This window comes from Sminthopsis crassicaudata, chromosome 3 (genome assembly GCF_048593235.1).
Source record: "Sminthopsis crassicaudata isolate SCR6 chromosome 3, ASM4859323v1, whole genome shotgun sequence".
Lineage (NCBI taxonomy): Eukaryota > Metazoa > Chordata > Mammalia > Dasyuromorphia > Dasyuridae > Sminthopsis > Sminthopsis crassicaudata.
Window position 1 is genome coordinate 242330883 of NC_133619.1, and position 20672 is coordinate 242351554.

General features: G+C 33.5%; 1 protein-coding gene across 3 annotated transcripts in view; it reads right to left on the reverse strand.

Moving 5' to 3' along the window:
* Positions 1–20672, reverse strand: part of RP2 (RP2 activator of ARL3 GTPase) — a 61350-nt gene that overhangs the window by 15365 nt on the left and 25313 nt on the right. Inside the window, exons 2-4 of one of the 3 annotated variants that reach the window (XM_074300283.1) lie at positions 18068–18151; positions 1906–2571; positions 1660–1774 (exon numbers count right to left, since the gene is read on the reverse strand). In XM_074300283.1, coding sequence (XP_074156384.1) covers positions 1660–1774; positions 1906–2553 — 763 coding nt within the window. In that variant the 5' untranslated portion in view covers positions 2554–2571; positions 18068–18151. Of the gene's footprint in view, positions 1–1659; positions 1775–1905; positions 2647–18067; positions 18152–20672 lie in introns of all 3 variants that reach the window. The other 2 variants (XM_074300284.1, XM_074300282.1) reach the window with 2 other exon arrangements.

A 20672-nucleotide genomic window follows, 5' to 3' on the forward strand; every position in this document is an offset into this window, starting at 1 on the left:
CATAAAAGAAGAATAACAATATAAAAGTAGTATTTGCCAGTGTAAATGTTCAACTGAGAGCTCCTGAAAGAGAAAATTATCTATTTCCCCATTTAGCTCTATTCCATTTGACATAGGAATGAGGCAACTTACCAAACTAAAGTAAATAAATACAAGAAAAAAAACAGGAGCAAGTAGTTTATGATAAATTTATGGTAAGTAGGTGTAGTTCGCAATAAATGATCGAGTACTCCTAAGAGGTCAACATGAATTGAAATATTATTTGGATTTTGATTATTTCTTTTAAAGAATATGTAAATTACTTTAATATTATATATTTCTTAAGCTACAAAATCTAAAAATAATAAATGTAAAGCTTGAATTCAGGCTTATTATTCCTATTAACTACCTCCAATAATAGAGCTAAATACAGTATGTGAGTGGGAAAGAGAGTTTTCAGAGTCTTTTTACAATTCTAGGAATTGAAAGAAGATTGGAATATATTCAGATAAGTTCCTGAAAGACAGATAATATGGTCTACATGTTTACAGTTTCAAAAGCTTCATGAGTTGTCACTAAAAATATAAAATAAATAAAAATAAAAATCAAGTACCAACATATCTACTTTTCAGGAGAGGATAAAACATATTCAAAGATAGCCAGCTAGTCTGTTCTTAATTGTCTTAAGAGTTAAATTTGAGATATTACTGCTATGCAGAACTCCCAATGGCACAGCTCCTCTATCAAAGCAAGTCAGTTCCTATTTTCAAATTACTGTCAGATAGTTGACTATATTATCGTTATTGGCATATTGTCATTCAACTAAATCTCTACATGACTATTCATTTGGGGACTTATCAGTGTTCCAAACAAATTAAAGCACATTACAAATTTGCCCTGTAATATCAAAAGATGACTAATAAAATTTAAATGAATCAAAAAGATTTTTAAACATTCTCTCCCTCATAAGCAACTAACTAAAATGAACTCTAACTTTTATCATGGAAATGTCACTTACAAAACAGACATCCCAAGTCTTATTTCAATGTGCGCAAAAGACATTTTTCCAATATAGAATTTCACGGGAAGATCTGTGCTTAAGAAACATTAATTTGTGAGACAAGTGTACAATGGCAATTTTAGATATGCCAAGACAATATATACATAAAACATGTATCAAGTTTGACATACATATATATATATATATATATATATATATATATATATATATATATATATATATATATATATATATATATATATATATATATATTAGTGTTCTTATGTCTTTCAAAGTTTAGGCTCCTTCAGGGCAGGAACTTTATCTACAGCATCCCAATATAATATGTGTCGATTTTTCAGCAAGGTACTTAACAGTAATAAGGTGTTTCATTTCTTAACATAATAGAAAAAGGGGAAATCACTGCCTCACCACAGGTTAAGAAAAGCTTTATGAAGAACAAAGGATTTCACAAGTTTTGAACAATTATAAGGAGATAACTTGGGAGAACTGAGGAAAGGAAAAATATTCAAGGCAATTCCACAGAATCAGAAATGAGTCCAATGGGTAATATATGTATATACAAGAATGGAAGTGGATTGGCTCCTGCTAAAATTACCATAAAATACCTTTATGTATAATTAGATTTCCCAACAACCTTTTAAGCCCTCCAGTTTTACCTTTGTCTAGTAAAGGAATGAAATCAGGTGCTTTTCCTCGGAAAATTCTCTGGGCATCTTCAGGTTTCATTGATACTTCTTTTGTCTGAACCAGCAAAAAACTTCTGCTAAGCATCTATTGAAAACAAATATTTAGATTTTAAAATGGCTATCAAATACCACTAACTTGAGAATCAAAATGTGACTTACTTTTAATTGTATTTTGTGATAAAGTTGGTTGAGAAAAAGGAAAAAAAAAACTCTCACCTCATCAATTAGTTTCCGGGCATTTGCAGTAGTATAATCACCAGCAAATAACACAACCAAACAGGATTCTTCACTAATCTTCTGCCTCTGACCCCGAGTTATTGGAACAATGCTCTTACTGGCATCTGTAGATATTCGTACAGCTTTGAGCTCTTCAAGAGTAGGTAGAGGAACACAGTCCTGAACCACTGCATCCTCTGGTAGGAGGCTCCAATTGTTTTCTCCTGACACAGGTGTAAAGTCGTGGACATTACTCCATGTGTTATTGAAGATGCTTAGTCCTGCATCTTTGAACTGAAAAGCTAGCTCAGGATAATAAAACTGAAAACATCCAAATTTGATATTTGCTGAAGATTCAATAATGGGTTGTGTGGCACAAGACAAGAAGACTTCTAGCTTTCTACAATCCCGAGTACGAAACTGCTGGCAGGCTACTATGCATTTGCAATCTCGGCAATTCCGGAAAAATACACTTCCTTTTACAGGTCCCAGAAAGATTCTGCAACTTGTACAGTCATCAATAGTGATTGTAGCAGAGTGATCAAAGATGTAGATGTTGCAATTCTCACAGTCTTGAATGACAAACTGCTGTCCTGCAACTTTACCAGGTAAGCGACCTACTGTTTCATTCTTCAAGCCATTAAACATATAGTCTTTTGGATCAACCTGGAACAAAACAAACACAAAATTTCAAATCTAAATGTTATTGAAAAAAGGAATGGAAAATTAGTGTTTTGTTTCCTTATTTTTTAAGTATAAGGTTACAAAAAACTAAGTCATCTTCTGATTTTACTCACCTCCCAAACTAGTCTGGACCCCACAGTCACAGGATTTACCCTAGAATCCCTTTATATTGATATCCTCCGTATGTATTTTGCAAATCTGCAATCCTGAGTAAATTTCACTTTCTATTTCTTGTTTTTTCAAAAATAAAATCCCTAAGGGTAAGAACTATTATTTTTGTCTTTATAGTCCCAATACCCTTCCCGCTGTCTTTTGCTTTAATTAATAATTTTTAAATTTAAGAGAGTGTTTGATGTTGCTAAAGAAAGTCACACAAATCATTATGATTGGATTCAATACAAGTTCTCTGCTACTCAATCAAAAAAGAATTTAAGTACCTAGTGTGTGCCAGGCACTGTACGATCCTGAACTCATTTCTTTCAGTATATTTTTTAAAAATATATACAAAGTTCTGGGAAGAAATACTTCAACATCAATGAAGTGATGAAGTGGAAATAAGTCAATTTGAGTTTCTGTTCTCTTAAAGCTTTTTAGTCTTGTAGAGAAATGCAATAAAAATAATTATAACACAAAATGTAACATAAGTTTCTAAGTATAAACAAAGACCTATAAACAGTCTAAAAGAGAGACCACACGCAATTTAGAGGGGAAAAACACAGAGAAGATATCATGTGAACAAGATGTGAAATGCCAAGAAGAATTTTAATGAAAATGGGGAAAGAGGACAAGGATATTCCTGGTACAAGCCAAGGCTTGAAAGTTGAAAAGAAGGAACAGATAGTTCAATGTAGATGGGGCATAAAATATAGAGAAAGTAGAGTAAGGACTTTTGAAAGGTACGATGGTACCAGATTATGGAGACCTTGAAAAATGGGTCAAAAAAAAGTTTGGACTTTGTTCTATAAGTAACACAGAGCAAAATGAAAATGAATAGGAGTAGCATGATTAGATCTTTGTAGAAGGAAGATTAATCAGGCAGTACCAACTTCAACTTGTTGACATTCCCCCTCCCACCTGATAGATTTTTTCTTGCCTCAAAACCCAACTGAGACCCTTTTACTTTTATGAGATAACTATGGCTCCTAATTTAACTAAGAAGTAAATCCTTTCTGCATGATCTCCTTCAAAATTCCTCTTCCTATTTTCACAAATATCCTCCTATAAAACTATACCTTCCACCTGGGTCTTTGACCCATCCCCTTTCTCCCCCAAGTCTTTTCTGTCTACAAACATAATCCCCTATAAAAAACAAAAACTACTTTCTTCAAGCCAGTTAGCATTTATCTCATTTCCTCCTTTTATCACACAACTCAAATAAGACATCTTTACCATTCTAACATAATCATGCTCTCCCCCATCACCAATGACCATCATAAAATTCAATGTGTTTTTTTTTTCTTAAGCTATGCTGGTAGCAAGAAGAGGAACAATAAAAGAATATTATTTGAGATGAATGGATCAATAAGAGATGAAAAAGCAATAGAACTACTATAATTCTGTTCATTTCTTCAACCAAGAATAATCATCTCTAAATTGGCTAAAGAGAAGAGAAAATGGTGGAGGAGGGGTTGAAAGCCCAAATGGATCAGAGGATATTCAGAGAACTATCTATTTTTCATGAATTAAAGTAACCTAGCCCAGGAAAAACTCCATTCCCGAATACAAAAAGAAATTTGAGGTATAGCTAGGTGGCACAGTGGATAGAGCATCAGCCCTGAAGTTAGGAGGACCTAAATTCAGACACTTAATACTTCCTAGCTGTGTAACCTGGACATGTCACTTAACCCCAATTGCCTCAGCAAAAAAAAAAAAAAAATCTGGATGTTGTTTACTGCCTTTCTCTATGTTCTATAAGATCAGAGGTAGAAATATCTTATTGATTTTCAAGGAGAAGGCAAATCTTCTACAGGCCAATAAGTTTAATATTGATTTTTAGAAACTAAGAGAATATATTATTTTAAAGAATACTTAGAAAATAAAGAGCTGATAACTAGAAGCTAGCACAGGCTTATTTTTATTAAAGCTTTTTATTTTCAAAACATATGCATGGATAACTTTAACACTGACTCTCGCAAAACCTTGTGTTACAAAATTCCCCCCTTTCCCCTACCCTCTCCCTTAGATGGCAAATAATCCAATATATGTTAAACATGTGCAATTCTTTTATACATATTTATACAATTATTTTGCTGCACAAGAAACAAAAAGAGTAAAAACGCTATGTTGTGATCCATGCTCAGTTTCCCCAGTTCTCTCTCTGGATGTAGATGGCTCTCTTCATCACAAGATCACTAGAACTGGATTCTATCATCTCAATGTGGAAAAGAGCCACATCAATCAGAAATGATCTTCATATAATCTTGTTGCCATGTACTCTCCTGGTTCTGCTCATTTCACTTAGTTTATGTAAGTCTTTCCAGGACTTTCTGAGATCATCCTGCTAATTGTTTCTTACAGAACAATAATATTTCATAACATTCATGTACCATAACTTATTCAGCCATTCTCCAATTGATGGGCATCCATTCAGTTTCCAGTTTCTAGCCACTACAAAAAGGGCTGCTACAAACATTTTTTGCACATGTGGGTCCCTTTCCCTCCTTTAAGATCTCTTTGGGATATAAGCCCAGTAGAAACACTGCTGGATTAAAGGGTATATACAGTTTGATAGTCTTTTGGGCATAGTTCCAAATTAGCACAGCCTTATTAAAAGCCAAGCCAAGCTAACTCCACTTTCTTTTTTGAAAGAGTTGTTAAAATGGCAGATTAAAAATTGTCCACATTCATTCTCAAATAATAAGAATGACACACATACAGCAGAGGTTCTTAATCATGGATATATGGATGTTTAAAAATTATATTTTGATAAATATAGTATTTTAATTTCACTGGTTACCTTGCTACTATGTATTTTATTTTATGTCTAAAACAACATTTGGAAAAGGAGAGTATAAGCTTCATTAGACTGCCAAAGAGGACCAAGACTTTAAAAAAAAAAAAACGTTAAGAACTCCTGATGTACTGCTTTAAGGTTTTTAAAATACTTTATCATCCTTGATCCTCACAATAGTGAGGATAGCTGCTTTTATCATACCCATTTTAAAGATTCTGAAACTGTGGCAAATAGATATTAAGTAACTTGTAATCATATTATTAATAAATGCCTCAGCCCAACTATTCCTGACTTCACATCTGCAACATTACTACTATAGTATGTAGCTAACTATGTTTTTGCTTAATTCTACAATGTACAAAGATTCAAATGGATTTTGTCTTGTAGGCAAGATAGAAATAATTGTTTTGGATGGTCTTGAATGAAATTAAGAAACAACAATGTGTGGTTATTAATAGATCAATGTTAACTTGGAAAGAAATTTTAGTCAGTCTTGGGCATCTATCCTTGACAATCAGATCTAAAGGCCTTAGAGATCATTTTAGTTCACACATGAACACCTTTTCACATGAATAAGGTAAGGCAGAAAAAAGGTTAAATTAGTTCCCCACAGTCACATAGGTAATAGGATAAAAAGCTAAAAAAATTTTAGAATAAATTTTTGTCGTGGCCTTTTAAAATTTTATATTATGCTAGTTCAGAATTCCTTCCCCTATCCCTTCTAGAGAACTAGCCTATTAATAAAGTTTGTTTTTTAATTTTTTTAATAGGAAAAGGAAAAAAATCAGCATCACTGATCAAATACATTGGGGAAAAATCTAAAAACGTGCAATGTCAAACACCTGTGGACCTCATACCATCACAAAGAGAATATCTTCTCATATTTCTTCTTTTGAGTCATGTCAAAGTACTCATGATGAAAAATGCAATATCTACTTCTAGATGGAAAAATGCATAGGGAAGCATATTTTTTTCCTTTCTCCTGCTTTTTTTTTGGTAGGACAAGTGGAACATAGCTAATGTAGAAATTTGTTTTCCATTACTATTTGTAAAGAGGTTTTTTCTTGCCTTCTCAATGCCTTCAGCAGGAAGGAGAAAATTTGGGGAAGAATTTTTTTTTTAATTTTCAAGTAGCTGCTAAAAAAGACCCTATGACTAACCTAATGATGGGCTTTTCTATACTTGATACCTCAAGCATAGACATAGAATCTATAATCCAACTTTTATAGACCATTGCTCAAAGCCTATAGGTTGATAGGACCTAAGAGATTGTTTTTTCAATATTTAAAACATTTAAGAACCCAGGATACTTTCATAAAATATCAGAATGGAATTTTAGAGGCAATGTATATTTTAAAATCTATCATTCAGAATAGTCATACACTTAAAATTTTCCCCCTCTTATTTCTTTCAGATATTCTTAAATTTTTTTGAAAAAAACCAAAAAGTTCTATATTTCTTAAGCTCTAGAAATAGAATCAAGTACAAAAACCAGATCCCAACATTATCCCTGTTTGCAAATCAAAATTTTATGAAACTAATCATAAGATATAATGTATCATATCTAATTAATAAACAAGAAAGATACTAAAAAGCTAAGTGATTTAGCCACACAGTAACTCAAGAGCTTGTGGGAGATCTGATTCCAACTTTAACTGAAAAGTTTTTAAGTTTGAGTCCAAAGCCAACCTCGGCTAAATTCTACTTTATATGAATATGTATACACAAAGATATGTACACAGACAGGCATATACATGTTTTTGTTTATGTGCAGGTTATGTGTTGTATCTGTGTATGAATAATATCTTCATGAGTTTTAATTTACAGTTAACTTTTACCTTTGGTATGCATTACACTCTGTTACCAATTGTTCCACATTTTCAATTTTTGTCTGAAGACGATATTGTACTATTTCTCAAGAATAACTATAAACATTATCTATAACTAACCTTATTAGATTGACATTATTTTAAGATATTTCAAATAAAAAAATACATGTATGTGTATATCTATGTACACATAAACATATAACATTCACACATAATTATGTAGTATGTATGGGCATACACATACTTCTAAATTCCAGTAGATGGGTCATAATTACTGATATAAGTAGTCAGTATTCAAAAATGCTCAATCTGTACTACAGTACAGCAAATATTATTCATGTCTTTCATTCTTTAATAATTTTTCAGTAATATATCTATTAATGAAAATGATGTGATCAGAGAAAGTGCACTGTTTTAAAAAAAAAGAAAGTACACACTATTTTCAGAAACTTTACAAGCAGAAGTAATAATCCAATAAGGAGATGAAAAATAATAATAATGTCTTTTGGTAAGACAATACATTTTAAGAAATAATAAGATTAACTATTATTCAGAGAAATGCAAATTAAAACAACTCTGAAGTACTACCTCACATTTATCAGATTGGCTAAGATAACAGGAAAAGATAAAGATAAATGTTAGAGAGGATGCATTCATTATTGGTGGAGTTGTGAAATGATCCAACCATTCTGGAGAGCAATTTGGAATTATGTCTAAAGGGCTATCAAAGTGTGCAAACCCTTTGATCTAGTAGTGCCACAACTGGGTCTGTATCCCAAAGAAATCAGAAAGAGGGAAAAGGACTCATGTGCAAAATATGTTTTTTGTGGTGGCAAAGAACTAGAAAATGAGTGGAAGCGCATCAATTGAGGAATGGCTGCATAAGTTATAGTATATGAAAGTAATAGAATATTATTGTTCTATAAGAAATGATGAACAGGCTGATTTTAGAAAAGCCTTGATATAACTTCATGATAACTTCATGTAAGTCTTACAAGTGAAGCAAGCAGAACCAAGAAAACATTGTCCATAGCAAGAACAAAACTTTATGATTAACTATAATAGATCTGATTCTTCTCAGCAATTCAGTGATCCAAAGCAATTCTAATTAACTTTGGATGAAAAATTCCATCTACATCCAGAGAGATAACTATGGAGCCTAAATAAATGCAGATCAAAATATATTATTTTCACTTTATTTTTTCCTTATTTTTTTATTCTTGAAGCTTTTCCCTTTTGTTCCGATTTTTCTCTCCCAATATGATTCATATGGAAATATGTACATGGGTAATCTAAAAAATGTAAAATAAAAATTTTAAAAATTTGAAAATTTCCACCTCCTGCACAGATGTACTCTGTAAAAGAAGAAGGGCAGCTAGGTGGTGCAGTGGATAAAACACCAGCCCTGAAGTCAAAAGAACTTCAAATTTAACCTCATACACAACACTTCCTAGCTGTGACCCTGGAGCAAGCCACTTAACCCCATTTGCTTCAAAAAAAAAAAAAAAAAAAAAAAAAAAAAAAAAAAAGCAAAGTATTTAAAGTGTTTGTTGCAAAGGCGCCAGTAACTACCACTAAGAACAGCAGCAAAAGTTGTCTGTTTCCAATACTTCCACTTTAGATTAGAAATGATTTAAAATAGAGATCAGATCTTCATTGTCCCATTCTAGCTCAAGAATTTAAGTATTGGTAATGGTAGCAGAAATATATAAAGAAAAACTCAAAAGAAAACCTTTCCTTTCTTTTTTGTTTGTCAACAGATTTGTAAATTGCAATGGTATTTTTTTAAAAACAGCATACAAAGTTACATTTAAAAAAAATTCAAACTGTGGAACTTCATGACACCCCAAAATGGCTTTAAATAATTCAAAAAGTTATATTCTGGGAACTAATGTGTTTTTAATGGACAGAACACTAGATTTGGAATAAGAGGACAAGGTCTGAATTGAACTTTTGACATTCTACATAATCTACATGACCATGGACAAGCCACTTACCTGTCAAGGCTCCAGTGTTATCTATAAAATGAATGGGTAAGGCTAGATAAATGGCTTCCTAATTTCTTTCTGGCTCTATCATCCTATGATCCATTTGATAAAATTATAATAAATTGCCATGAAAAATTTTTATTTAATACAAATGGGTTGTCAAAAGGAACCCTAATTTACAAACATTTAGGCCAATAGACAGTGGAACTTTAAAAAATTTATTTACTTTTTTTTAATCTTGCAAATTCTCTCTTTTTTTTTTTAATTGAAGCTTTTTATTTTCAAAACATATGCAAGGATAATTTTTCAACACTGACCCTTGCAAAATCTTGTGTTTCAATTCCCCCGTTGTTTCCCCACTCCCTCCCCTAGATGACAAGTAATTCAATATATGCTAAACATTGTAAAAATATATATTAAATCCAATATAAGCATACATATTTATCTTGCTGCACAAGAAACGTAAGATCAAAAAGGAAAAAAAATGAGAAAGAAAATAAAATCCAAGCAAACAACAACAAAGAGTGAAAATGCTATGTTGTGATCCATGCTCAGTTTCCACAGTCCTTTCTCTGGGTGTAGATGGCTCTCATCATCACAAGATCATTGGAACTAGTCTTAATCATCTCAATTGTTGAAAAGAGCCACATCCATCAGAATTAATCTTTGTATAATCTTGTTGCCGTGTACAATGAGCTGGTTCTGTTAATTCACTTAGCATCAGTTCATGTAAGTCTCTCTAGGCCTCTCTGAAATAATCCTGCTTATTGTTTCTTATAGAACAGTAATATTCCATAGCATTCATATGCCATAACTTATTCAATCACTCTCCCATTGATGGGCATCCACTCAGTTTCCAGTTTCCTGTCACTACAAAGAGACCTGCCACAAACATTTTTGCACATGTGGTTTCCTTTCTTTCCTTTAAGACTTTGGGCAAATCACTTGATCTCACTGGAGGTTTCCTCAAATGTAAATCAAAGGGATTAGACCTGATCACTCTGAGGTCACTTTCAATTCTAAATCTGCCTCCTTTCCTATCAAACTACTTGAAAAAGGCTATTATGTCTACACTGAATTTTCTTTCCTTTAGGCTAAGTGTGCCCACTCCTTCAACTGATCCTGACTGCTTTCTACCTACTCTCAGGTTTATCAATATCCTTCCTATACCTGGCACATAAAACTGAACCCAATCAATGTTCCAGGTGAGGTTTGATGAGGGCCAGTACTGAGGGATTATCACCTCCTTATTCCTGGAAGCAATATCTTAATGCAGGTCAACATCATAAAAGCTTTAGGGGCTGGCATTTCATACAACTGACTCATATTAAGTTTAAAGTCCAACAAACTCCCAGATCTTTTTCAAATAAAATATTTACTGTATTTTACTTGTGAAGTTGATTTTCTGTATTTAATTGTAAAGATTTTTGTTGTTATTCAATTGTGTCCAAATCTCCATGATCCCATTTGGGGTTTCTTGGCAAAAAGTCTGCAACACTCCCATTTTGCAGATCAAGAAACTGAGGTCTCAAGAAACTAAATAGTTTGTTCGTGATCATAAATATTAAGTGTCTGAGGTAAGATTTGAAACCAAGTTTATATGACTGAATCCAGGAGTCTATCCACTACTAAGTCTAACTCACCTGCTTATACTTTATATTATCTTTTTTTTTGAAAATCAGGACATTTCCCCCTATTTTTGTAGTACCTTTTGTTTCCCATAATTCCAAATATATGACAGTTGCTCAGAAATATTTTCCAGTCCTTTCAGTACCCAAAGGTATAATTAATCTAAGCCAGATGATGAACTTATGGGGAACTAACTATTCTCTTAGTATTTCCTTACTTACCTTGCATATCAACTCTGTTCATGATTTTTATTGTCATTTACAATGAACAAGTCGGTAATCTTTTCCAATAAAATGGAAACAAAATAAAAAGTTTAGCTATCTTCCTGCCTTTTCTCTATTGTCATTTATCCCATTAACTTCAAGCAAAGAAAGTCCCTTTTTTTTGATAATTCATTCCCCTAATACAAAGAAAAGAAAAACCATAATCTTTTTTACTGTTCTTAGCTTCCTTCACAAAACTAAGGTCATTCTAAGCAATCAAAATATATTATCATGCTCTTATATTCATTTTTGTAATTTTACCTTGTTTCTGTCTTCTAAAGGAATCAATATCATGATTAGAATGGTGCATTTGGAATTTTTTGCTATTGTTCTCCCAAGGAGGTTGACATGAATGAATAAAAAAAATTTATTAAGCATGTACTATGTGACAGGTAGGATATTAAAGAATATATACTTTAAAAATGAAGCAACATGGTGTAATAAGTTTTGTTGTTCAGTCATTTTTTGTGTTTGAAATGACTCTGGTGAAAACCATTGGTGGTTTTCTTAGCAGAAATTTTGGAATGGTTTGGCATTTCCTTCTCCAGCTCATTTGAGGTGAGGAAACTGAGGCAAACAGGATTAAGTGATTTGCCCAGAGTCACAGAGATAGTGTCTGAAGCAAATTTGAACTCAGGAAGGCAAGTCTTCTTCACTTTGAGGCTGGCACTCTATTCAGCCACCTAGCTGCCCTAGCTATATAGAACAAAGTACTATATTTAGAAGGGTTTATTATTATTAAAGCTTTTTTCCAAAACATATGCATAGATAATTTTCAACATTCACCTTTGCAAAATCTTGTATTCCAAATTTTTTTCTTCCCTTCCCCCTGCCCCCCTCTCCTAGAGGGCAAGTAATCCACTATGTTAAACATGTACAATTCTTCTGTACATATTTCCACAATTATCAGGCTGCATAAGAAAAATCAGATCAAATGGGAAAAAAATAAGAAAAAAAATGCAAGAAAACAATAATAAAAAAGGTGAAAATACTATGTTGATCCACCCTCAGTCCACATAGTCCTCTCTCTGGGTGCAGATAGTGCTCTTCAACACAAAATCATTGGAACTGGCCTGAATCATCTCATTGTTGAAAAAGAGTCACGTCTATCCAGCGTTATCATCACATAATCTTTGTTCCTGTATATAATGTTCTCTTAGTTCTACGCACTTCACTTAGAAGTCTTTCCAAGCCTTTCTGAAATCATCCTGCTGATCATTTCCTTTAGAACAATAATATTCCCTAACATTCGTATGTCATCACTTATTCAGCCATTTTCAAACTGATGGGTGTCAATTCAGTCTCCAGTTCCTTGCCACTACAAAAAGGGCTGCCACAAACATTTTTGTACATGTGGGTCCTTTTCTCTTTTTTATAATTTTTGGGGATATAGGCCTCATAGAGACATTGCTGGATCAAAGGATATGCCCAGATAGATAGCCCTTTAGGCACAGTTCCAAACTGCTCTCCAGAAGGGTTGGATCTGTTCACAACTCCAACATGTATTAGTGTCCCAGTTCTCCCACATTTCTTCCGACATGTGTCATTACTTTTCTTGTGATCTTAGTCAATCTGAGAGCTGTGTAGTAGTACCTCAGAGTTGTCTTGATGTACATTTCTCTGATCAATAATGATTTAGAGCATTTTTTCATATGACTATAAATGGTTTTAATGTTTTCACCTGAAAACTTTATTCATATCCTTTGACCATTTATTGGAGAATGAATTCTTATAAATTTGAGTCAATTCTCTATGTTTTAGAAATGAGGCCTTTATCAGAACTCTTAGATATAAAAAATTTCCCCAGTTCATTGCTTCCCTTCTAATCTTGTCTGCACTGGTTTTGTTTGTATAAAAACTTTTTAACCTAATATAATCAAAATGATCCATTTTGCATATAATGTTCTTCTAGTTTTTCTTTGGCCACAAATTCTTTCTTTCTCTACCAATATGAAAGGTAGATTATCCTTTATTCTTATTTGCTTATAGCAAGGGTTCTCAAACTATGGTATGTAGCCTGCAGAGGCCATTTATTCGGCCTGCCCGGTTATGGCAAATGGGCTGAGGGGCGGAGACAGAGTGTGAGTTTTTGTTTTTATTATAGACCTGCCCTCCAACAGTCTGAGGGACAGTGAACTGGCCCCCTATTTAAAAAGTTTGAGGACCATTGGCTTACAGAATCACTTTTATGTCTAAATCATGAACCCATTTCAATCTTATCTTGGTATAGGGTTTCAGTTATGGATCAATGTCTAGTTTCTACAATACTAATTTTCAATTTTCCCAATAATTTTTGTCAAATAGTGAGTTCTTATTCCAAAATTCTTTGAGTTTATCAAACATTAGATTCCTATAATCATTGACTATTCCTATGAACCTAACATTCCACTGACTGACTATTCTATTTCTCAGCCAGTAGCTGAGTGTTTTGATGTCTGCTAGTTTTTTTTCTTTTATTATTATTTTTAAATTTTATAATTATAAAAAATTTTGACAGTATATATGCATGAGTAATTTTTTTTATAACATTATCCCTTGTATTCATTTTTTCAAATTTTTCCCTCCCTTCCTCTCCTCCCTCCCCTAGATGACAGGCAATCCCATACATTTTACATGTGTTACAGTATAACCTAGATACAATATATGTGTGTAAATCCAATTTTCTTGTTGCACATTAAGTATTAGATTCTGAAGGTATAAGTAATCTGGGTAGATAGACAGTAGTGCAAACAGTTTACATTCAGTTCCCAGTGTTCCTTCTCTGGGTGTAGTTGTTTCTGTCCATCATTGATCAACTGGAAGTGAGTTGGATCTTCTTTATGTTGAAGATATCCACTTCCACCAGAATATATCTTCATACAGCATTGTTGTTGAAGTGTATAATGATCTTCTGGTTCTGCTCATTTCACTCAGCATCAGTTCATGTAAGTCTCTTCAAACCTTTCTGAATTCATCCTGCTGGTCATTTCTTACAGAGCAATAATATTCCATAACCTTCATATACCATAATTTACCCAAACATTCTCCAATTTGATGGACATCCATTCATCTTCCAGTTTCTAGCCACTACGAAAAGAGCTACCACAAACATTTTGGCACATACAGGTCCCTTTCCCTTCTTTAGTATTTCTTTGCCATATAAGCCCAATAGCAGCAATGCTGGATCAAAGGGTATGCACAGTTTGATAACTTTTTGGGCATAGTTCCACATTGCTCTCCAGAATGGCTGGATTCTCTCACAACTCCACCAACAATGTATCAGTGTCCCAGTTTTCCCACATCCCCTCCAACATTCATCATTATTTGTTCCTGTCATCTTAGCCAATCTGACAGGTGTATAGTGGTATCTCAGAGTTGTCTTAATTTGCATTTCTCTGATCAGTAGTGATTTGGAACACTTTCATATGAGTGGATATAATTTCAATTTCATCATCTGAGAATTGTTTGTTCATATCCTTTGACCATTTATCAATTGGAGAATGGTTTGATTTCTTATAAATTAGGGTCAGTTCTCTATATATTTTGGAAATGAGACCTTTATCAGAACCTTTAACTGTAAAAATATTTTCCCAATTTCTTACTTCCCTTCTAATCTTGTTTGCATTAGTATTGTTTGTACAGAAACTTTTTAGTTTGATGTAATCAAAATCTTCTATTTTGTGATCGATAATGATCTCTAGTTCCTCTGGTCATAAATTCCTTCCTCCTCCACAGGTCTGAGAGGTAGACTATTCTCTGTTCCTCCAATCTATTTATGATCTCATTCTTTATGCCTTAATCATGGACCCATTTTGATCTTATCTTGGTATATGGTATTAAGTGTGGATCCATATCTAATTTCTGCCATGATGACTGCTGTTTTATAATAGTTTTAAGTTTGGTACAGCTAGTATTCCTTCATTTGCATATTTTCCATTAATTCCCTTGAAATTCTTGACCTTTTGTTCTCTCAGATAAATTTTGTTATAATTTTTTTCTAGCTCTGTAAAATAATTTCTTGACTGATATGGCATTGAATAAGTAGATTAACTATATTTAGAAGTTAAGAAGATCTGGGCTAAAATCCCACCTGACATTTATGAGATATACCCCTAAGCAAGTTATTTGTCCCAATAGAATGAGGATGGATTCCATGATCCTCAAGATCCATTTCTATTCTTAATTGATGATCTCTGACTATAAGGAGCATTTTCTAAAGAGAATAATAAATACAACAGAGTAATATCTAGGAAAGGGAGTTCTGGTCTGCAAGGCCTAAGATAGTAAATTGATTCCCAGGGCAATCAACTGATATACCCTTTCCAAAATCAGTACTACAATTGATTTATTCAGAAGGCAGGGTTGGGAAGGAGGATGGGGGAAGGGGGAAAGTAAGGAAAGAGTAAAAACACATAGGAAGTGTTAGGGCAAAAGTCAAGAAAGCTTATTTAGGCAAGCATCAGACTTGGCCTAGGGACAGGCAGCTAAATAGAGCAAACAAAGTAAGTTTGCATTCACATAAATACTCATCAAAATGACTCAAGTCCAGGCATAGAGTAGGAATTCAAAAGTTGCATAAATTGATTTCCTCAGAGAATCTAGATCAGGTTTTTAGAGTTCTGGATCAAAGGATGCGTGTTTGTCTAGAAAGCTGGGTGGTAGGCAAGAAAGAAACATGGTTTACATCTGGGCAAGTCTTGGAATTTGTCAGGGCAAATGGACTGGACATGCTATTAAATCCTTGAGAGTGTACAGGGTATTTTCTAGGTCTCACGTATTTGTCAAATCATTCATATTTCCATGAATATTAGTGATTAAATCCCAGCATAGCAGTATAATTTGCTTGACTTCAGACTATTGTAGATTAAAGCCATTGTTTTACACTGGAAAATCAGTCAGAGAGGTTCAGATGGAACGTAATTTGAGAGGAAGGCAACAGAGCATAATAACAATGCTTGTCAAGGGCTTACAGCATCATACCCATGTAACCCCAGGAAAAGACCCATGTAAGTCAATCTCTTAGATAAGAGATAGGATTATATAAGTAAAACAGGAAGGGATCTCAGAAATTACTAGTCTAATAACATTTTGCAAATAAAGAAAATGAGGCAAATTAAGATTTCATCATTCATCAGATTCATTTCATTACATTCATCAGACAGGATTTGAAGCAGAGGGTCTTCTAACTCCAGAAACATATTGCCTCCTATTAAAAAGTGATAAAATTTCCTCAGGCAGTGATTTCTTAACTTGTTCTGGGCATCACGAAATGCTGTTTTAAAATTGCTTCTTTGATACAATTTCACCAGAGGAAAAGCAATTTCCTGAATAGCGCCAGATTTCTGGATAATCCTGCCCCAACTTTCTAAATAGAAGGATCAGAATATTTCCTGGACAAGGCCAAGTTTCAAATCCTGGAGAGTTATGGGTTCCAATCTCCCAAAGGAGTAGGTGTTCCCACAAAAAAGTTCTTCTGGAGGGAAGACAGAGCAATTCTATTCACAGGGGAATTCATCTCTGAGTAGTATCAAGTGAATGAAGTAGTCAAATCATCCCCAAACACTGAGACTTTATTATTCATCCTCAACAAGGTATCTAAATTACCCAGACTGAGCAGAAATACTTAACCTTCTTTTCAAGGAGTTGTTAAAGTCAATCAATAAGCATTTATTAATTGCTTATTTGCCTTCATGTTACAAACATTAAAAGAACACCCCCTAGGGGTAGGTAGGTGGCCAAATGGATAGAGCACCAACCCTGAAGTCAGGAGGGCCTGACTTCAAATCTGGCCTCAGACACTTACCACTTCCTCGGGGCAAGTCACTTAACCCCAATTGCCTCAGGAAAAACAAACCAAAAAACTCCTTGTTCTCAAGGAGCTTATACTCCAGGGGAGACAAATATATGTATATAAGATATAGACAAAATATTTACATAAAAAGATACAAGGTGATTTTCAAGGGAAAGTGCAAGCAGCTAAAAGGACCAAGAAGAGTCTCATGCAGAAAGTATTCCTAGAGCTGAGCCTTTAAATAAAATAGTCGTTCTGAAAGATGAAATTAAGAAGAGTGTTTTCCAGGTGTGAAAGAAAGCCAGTGCAGAGGAAAAGAAATGCAAGACAATGCTGTGCATAACAAAATGGAAAAAGAACAGTTTAGATCAACTGTAAATTGTGAGAAGAGGAAAATTGTATAATAAGACTGGAAAGACAGGTCAGGGCTCAGTTGTTAAGGTGCTTAAATGCCAAACAGAAGTGTTTATATTCAATCTTAGAGGTAACAGAACTACTGGTAACAGGGTAATAGCAGATATTAGAATTTATGAAGTAAGGAATGACATAGTCTGACTTGTAATTTAAGAAAATCACTTCAGCAGTAGCAGCCATATGAATGAAGGACAGATCTGGGAGAGAAAAGACTTGGGGAAAAAAGAACAATTTGGAGTCCACAGTAATGACTGAAGAGATAACTATGCAAAAAGTATTGTAGAGGATTAAATGAAAAGATTTGCAAGTGATTAAGTATGTGTAATGAGGAAGGCTGAAAATAATAACATCATGGTTGCAAATTTATGTGACTTGAAGAATGCTAGTTAGTGCCTTTGATATAAATGCCAAAGTTGAAAAGAGAGGTGGTTTTATGAGGAAATTTTCATATGTAAATTTATAATTATAATTAAATTTAAAATTAAAATAATTTATATGAAAAAATTATAAATGGGTTCTATTTTGGAAATGCTGATTTGAAATGCTTACAAAATTTCCAGTTCCAAAATTGGAGCTTGGAAAAATAACTAGGGTTAAATTTAATGTTCTATAAACCTGCAAATATAAATTACCTTGAGAAAAACTCTATTTTAGAAGAACAGTTGGGAAAACAGAAAGTAAGCTGGAAGAAATCAGACCATCATCTTATACCAATTCTGCAAAGAAAAAAAATTAAAAATGAACATGTGATCTGAATATAAAGCTCATACCAAAAAATAAATAAATAAATTGCCTTTCCCAGTTATGGGTAGAGAACAAATTCTTAACCAAATATAAAATATAAAGCTCATACCCTCCCCCCCCCAAAAAAAGTAAATAAATAAATAATATACCTTTCCCAGTTATGAGTAGAGAACACATTCTTAACCAAATAAGGAATTGAGGCAATTAGATAAAATAATTTTGATTACATGAAATTTAAAAAACTTTTACATAAACAAAATTAATATATTTAATATAAAAAAGGAAGTGGTAGTCTTAGGAGAAAATATTTGTGATAATTTTTTCTAAAACAAAAGAATTACAAACTATTAATTACACAAAAAATACTTCAAATTACTACTTTAAAAAATGCAAATCACAACAATTCTGAAGTTTTACCTCACACCTAGAAAATTGGCAAAAAATGATAAAAGATGGAAATTTAATTTTAAAGGTAGAAACAGACATATTAATGAATTGTTGGTGGAGCTGTATCCTGGAAAAGCAAGCTGGAATTACACAAATTTACTAAAATGTCCATACCCTGATTCAAAACTTCCACTGACAGGAATATAGCTCAAGGAAGTCAACAACTTTTAAAAGAATGGTTCAATACAAACCAGTCGATAGACATTTATAAAACACCCACTTGTGCCAAGCACTGTGCTAAGTGATGGAAATATTGCCAGGCCTTTCACAGATCATCAGCTACCAGCCATCAAACATTAGTGTTCGGTCAACAGTATCCTACAGAGCACAGAAATTATGGGTTTAAAGCAAGGTCACTAAGCTACAGTGATTTATAGGGGTAAAGGGACATTGCCAAAGCATATGAAGTATAGTGTATCTAAGAGTGGTAAGAGGGTACAAAAATACTTATAAATCATGATTTATCTAATAAATCAAATGCAATTATTATAACCATCAATACATGGTTAATTAGCTGTAATCGGTATAACTCTCATGTGGATTGGAGACAGATCATACATAAGTCAGCAAAGGAAACCGAGTTAAAATATGACTAACTGAACAAAGAGAAAGTAGTATCACAAAAACCCAGAAAAGAGAGAATACCTTAAAAAAAGAGGAGGTTAGGGTTAGAATGATGAGGATCATCCACATAGACCCCAAGAGAGGCTCACCTCTGTGTAACCTCATCAAAAATTTTAAAATAATAGCTTTTTATTTTTCAAAAACATTCAAAGATAGTTTTCAACATTGATCCTTGCAAAACCTTGTGTTCCATATTTTTCTTCCTCTCTTCCCATTTCCCTTCTTCCTTAGATATCAAGAAGGTTTTTTGTTTGTTTGTTTGTTTGTTTTTGTTTTGTTTTGTTTTGCAGACTGGGGTTAAGTGACTTGCCCAGGGTCACACAGCTAGGAAGTGTTAAGTGTCTGAGACCAAATTTGAACTCGGGTCTTCCTGAATTCAGGGCTGGTGCTCTATCCACTGCACCACCTAGTTGTCCCCTGGTATCAAGAAGTTTAATATATAACTTCATCAAACTGAACAAACTCTCATTCCTCTAAATATATTATTATATTTAGTATTATATAAGTGGGAAGATAAGTGGTGTTGGTATTTTTCATGTGATTAGTATTTCAGGGCCTGGAATCAAGAGGACCTGAATTCAAACTTGCTTCAGACAGCTACTACATTGTATGACCCTGGACAAGCCATTTAACTCTGCTTAGCTCAGTTTCTTCATCTGCAAAATGAGCTAGAGAAGGAAATGGCAAACTACTCTAGTATCATTGCCAAAACAACAACAACAACAACAACAACAACAACAAACTGGAGCCACAAAGAATTGAAATGATTGTACAACAACAAATTATATAAGTATAGAGATATAGCATGCTATAGAAGACAGAATTTCGACCTTAGAATCAGGAAAATGTGGGCTCAAATCCTGCCTTTGATTAAAGAGAAGAAGGCAACCTTGGACAAGTCATTTAACTGCTTAATGCCCCAGACAAAAATTTAAGTTGCAAAATTGTTGCTGCTTTGCACTGGCAGAAGGAATTTTATAACCAACGGTTAGACTTGAGAATCTCTAAAATCCTTTCTAGCTCTAAAGCCTATTATCCTGATGGATATATTCTGGACATTACCAATCAAATTAGACTTCTAAAGCAGATGACAATTATGTCATTCCTGAACTCAAAAACTTTTAATGGCTTACTCACCAGTACCTGCAAATTCAAGTACAAAAGATTGGTATTCAAGGTCCTCCGTGACTTGTCCCCAATCTCTTTCCAATCTTCTCTCCCATTATTTCAAGTACAATGCAAGAAGCATTTTAAGTATTTATGTTTAAGGTATTGTATGAAGAAGGCAAGGAATAAGATAGTTTGCATCACAGATATTGAACTGGAAGGAAGCTACTTCATACAACTCCATTTTATAGATAAGGAAACTGAGACCCAGACAATTATCCAAAGTCACATGAGTAGTAAGGACCAGAACTGAGA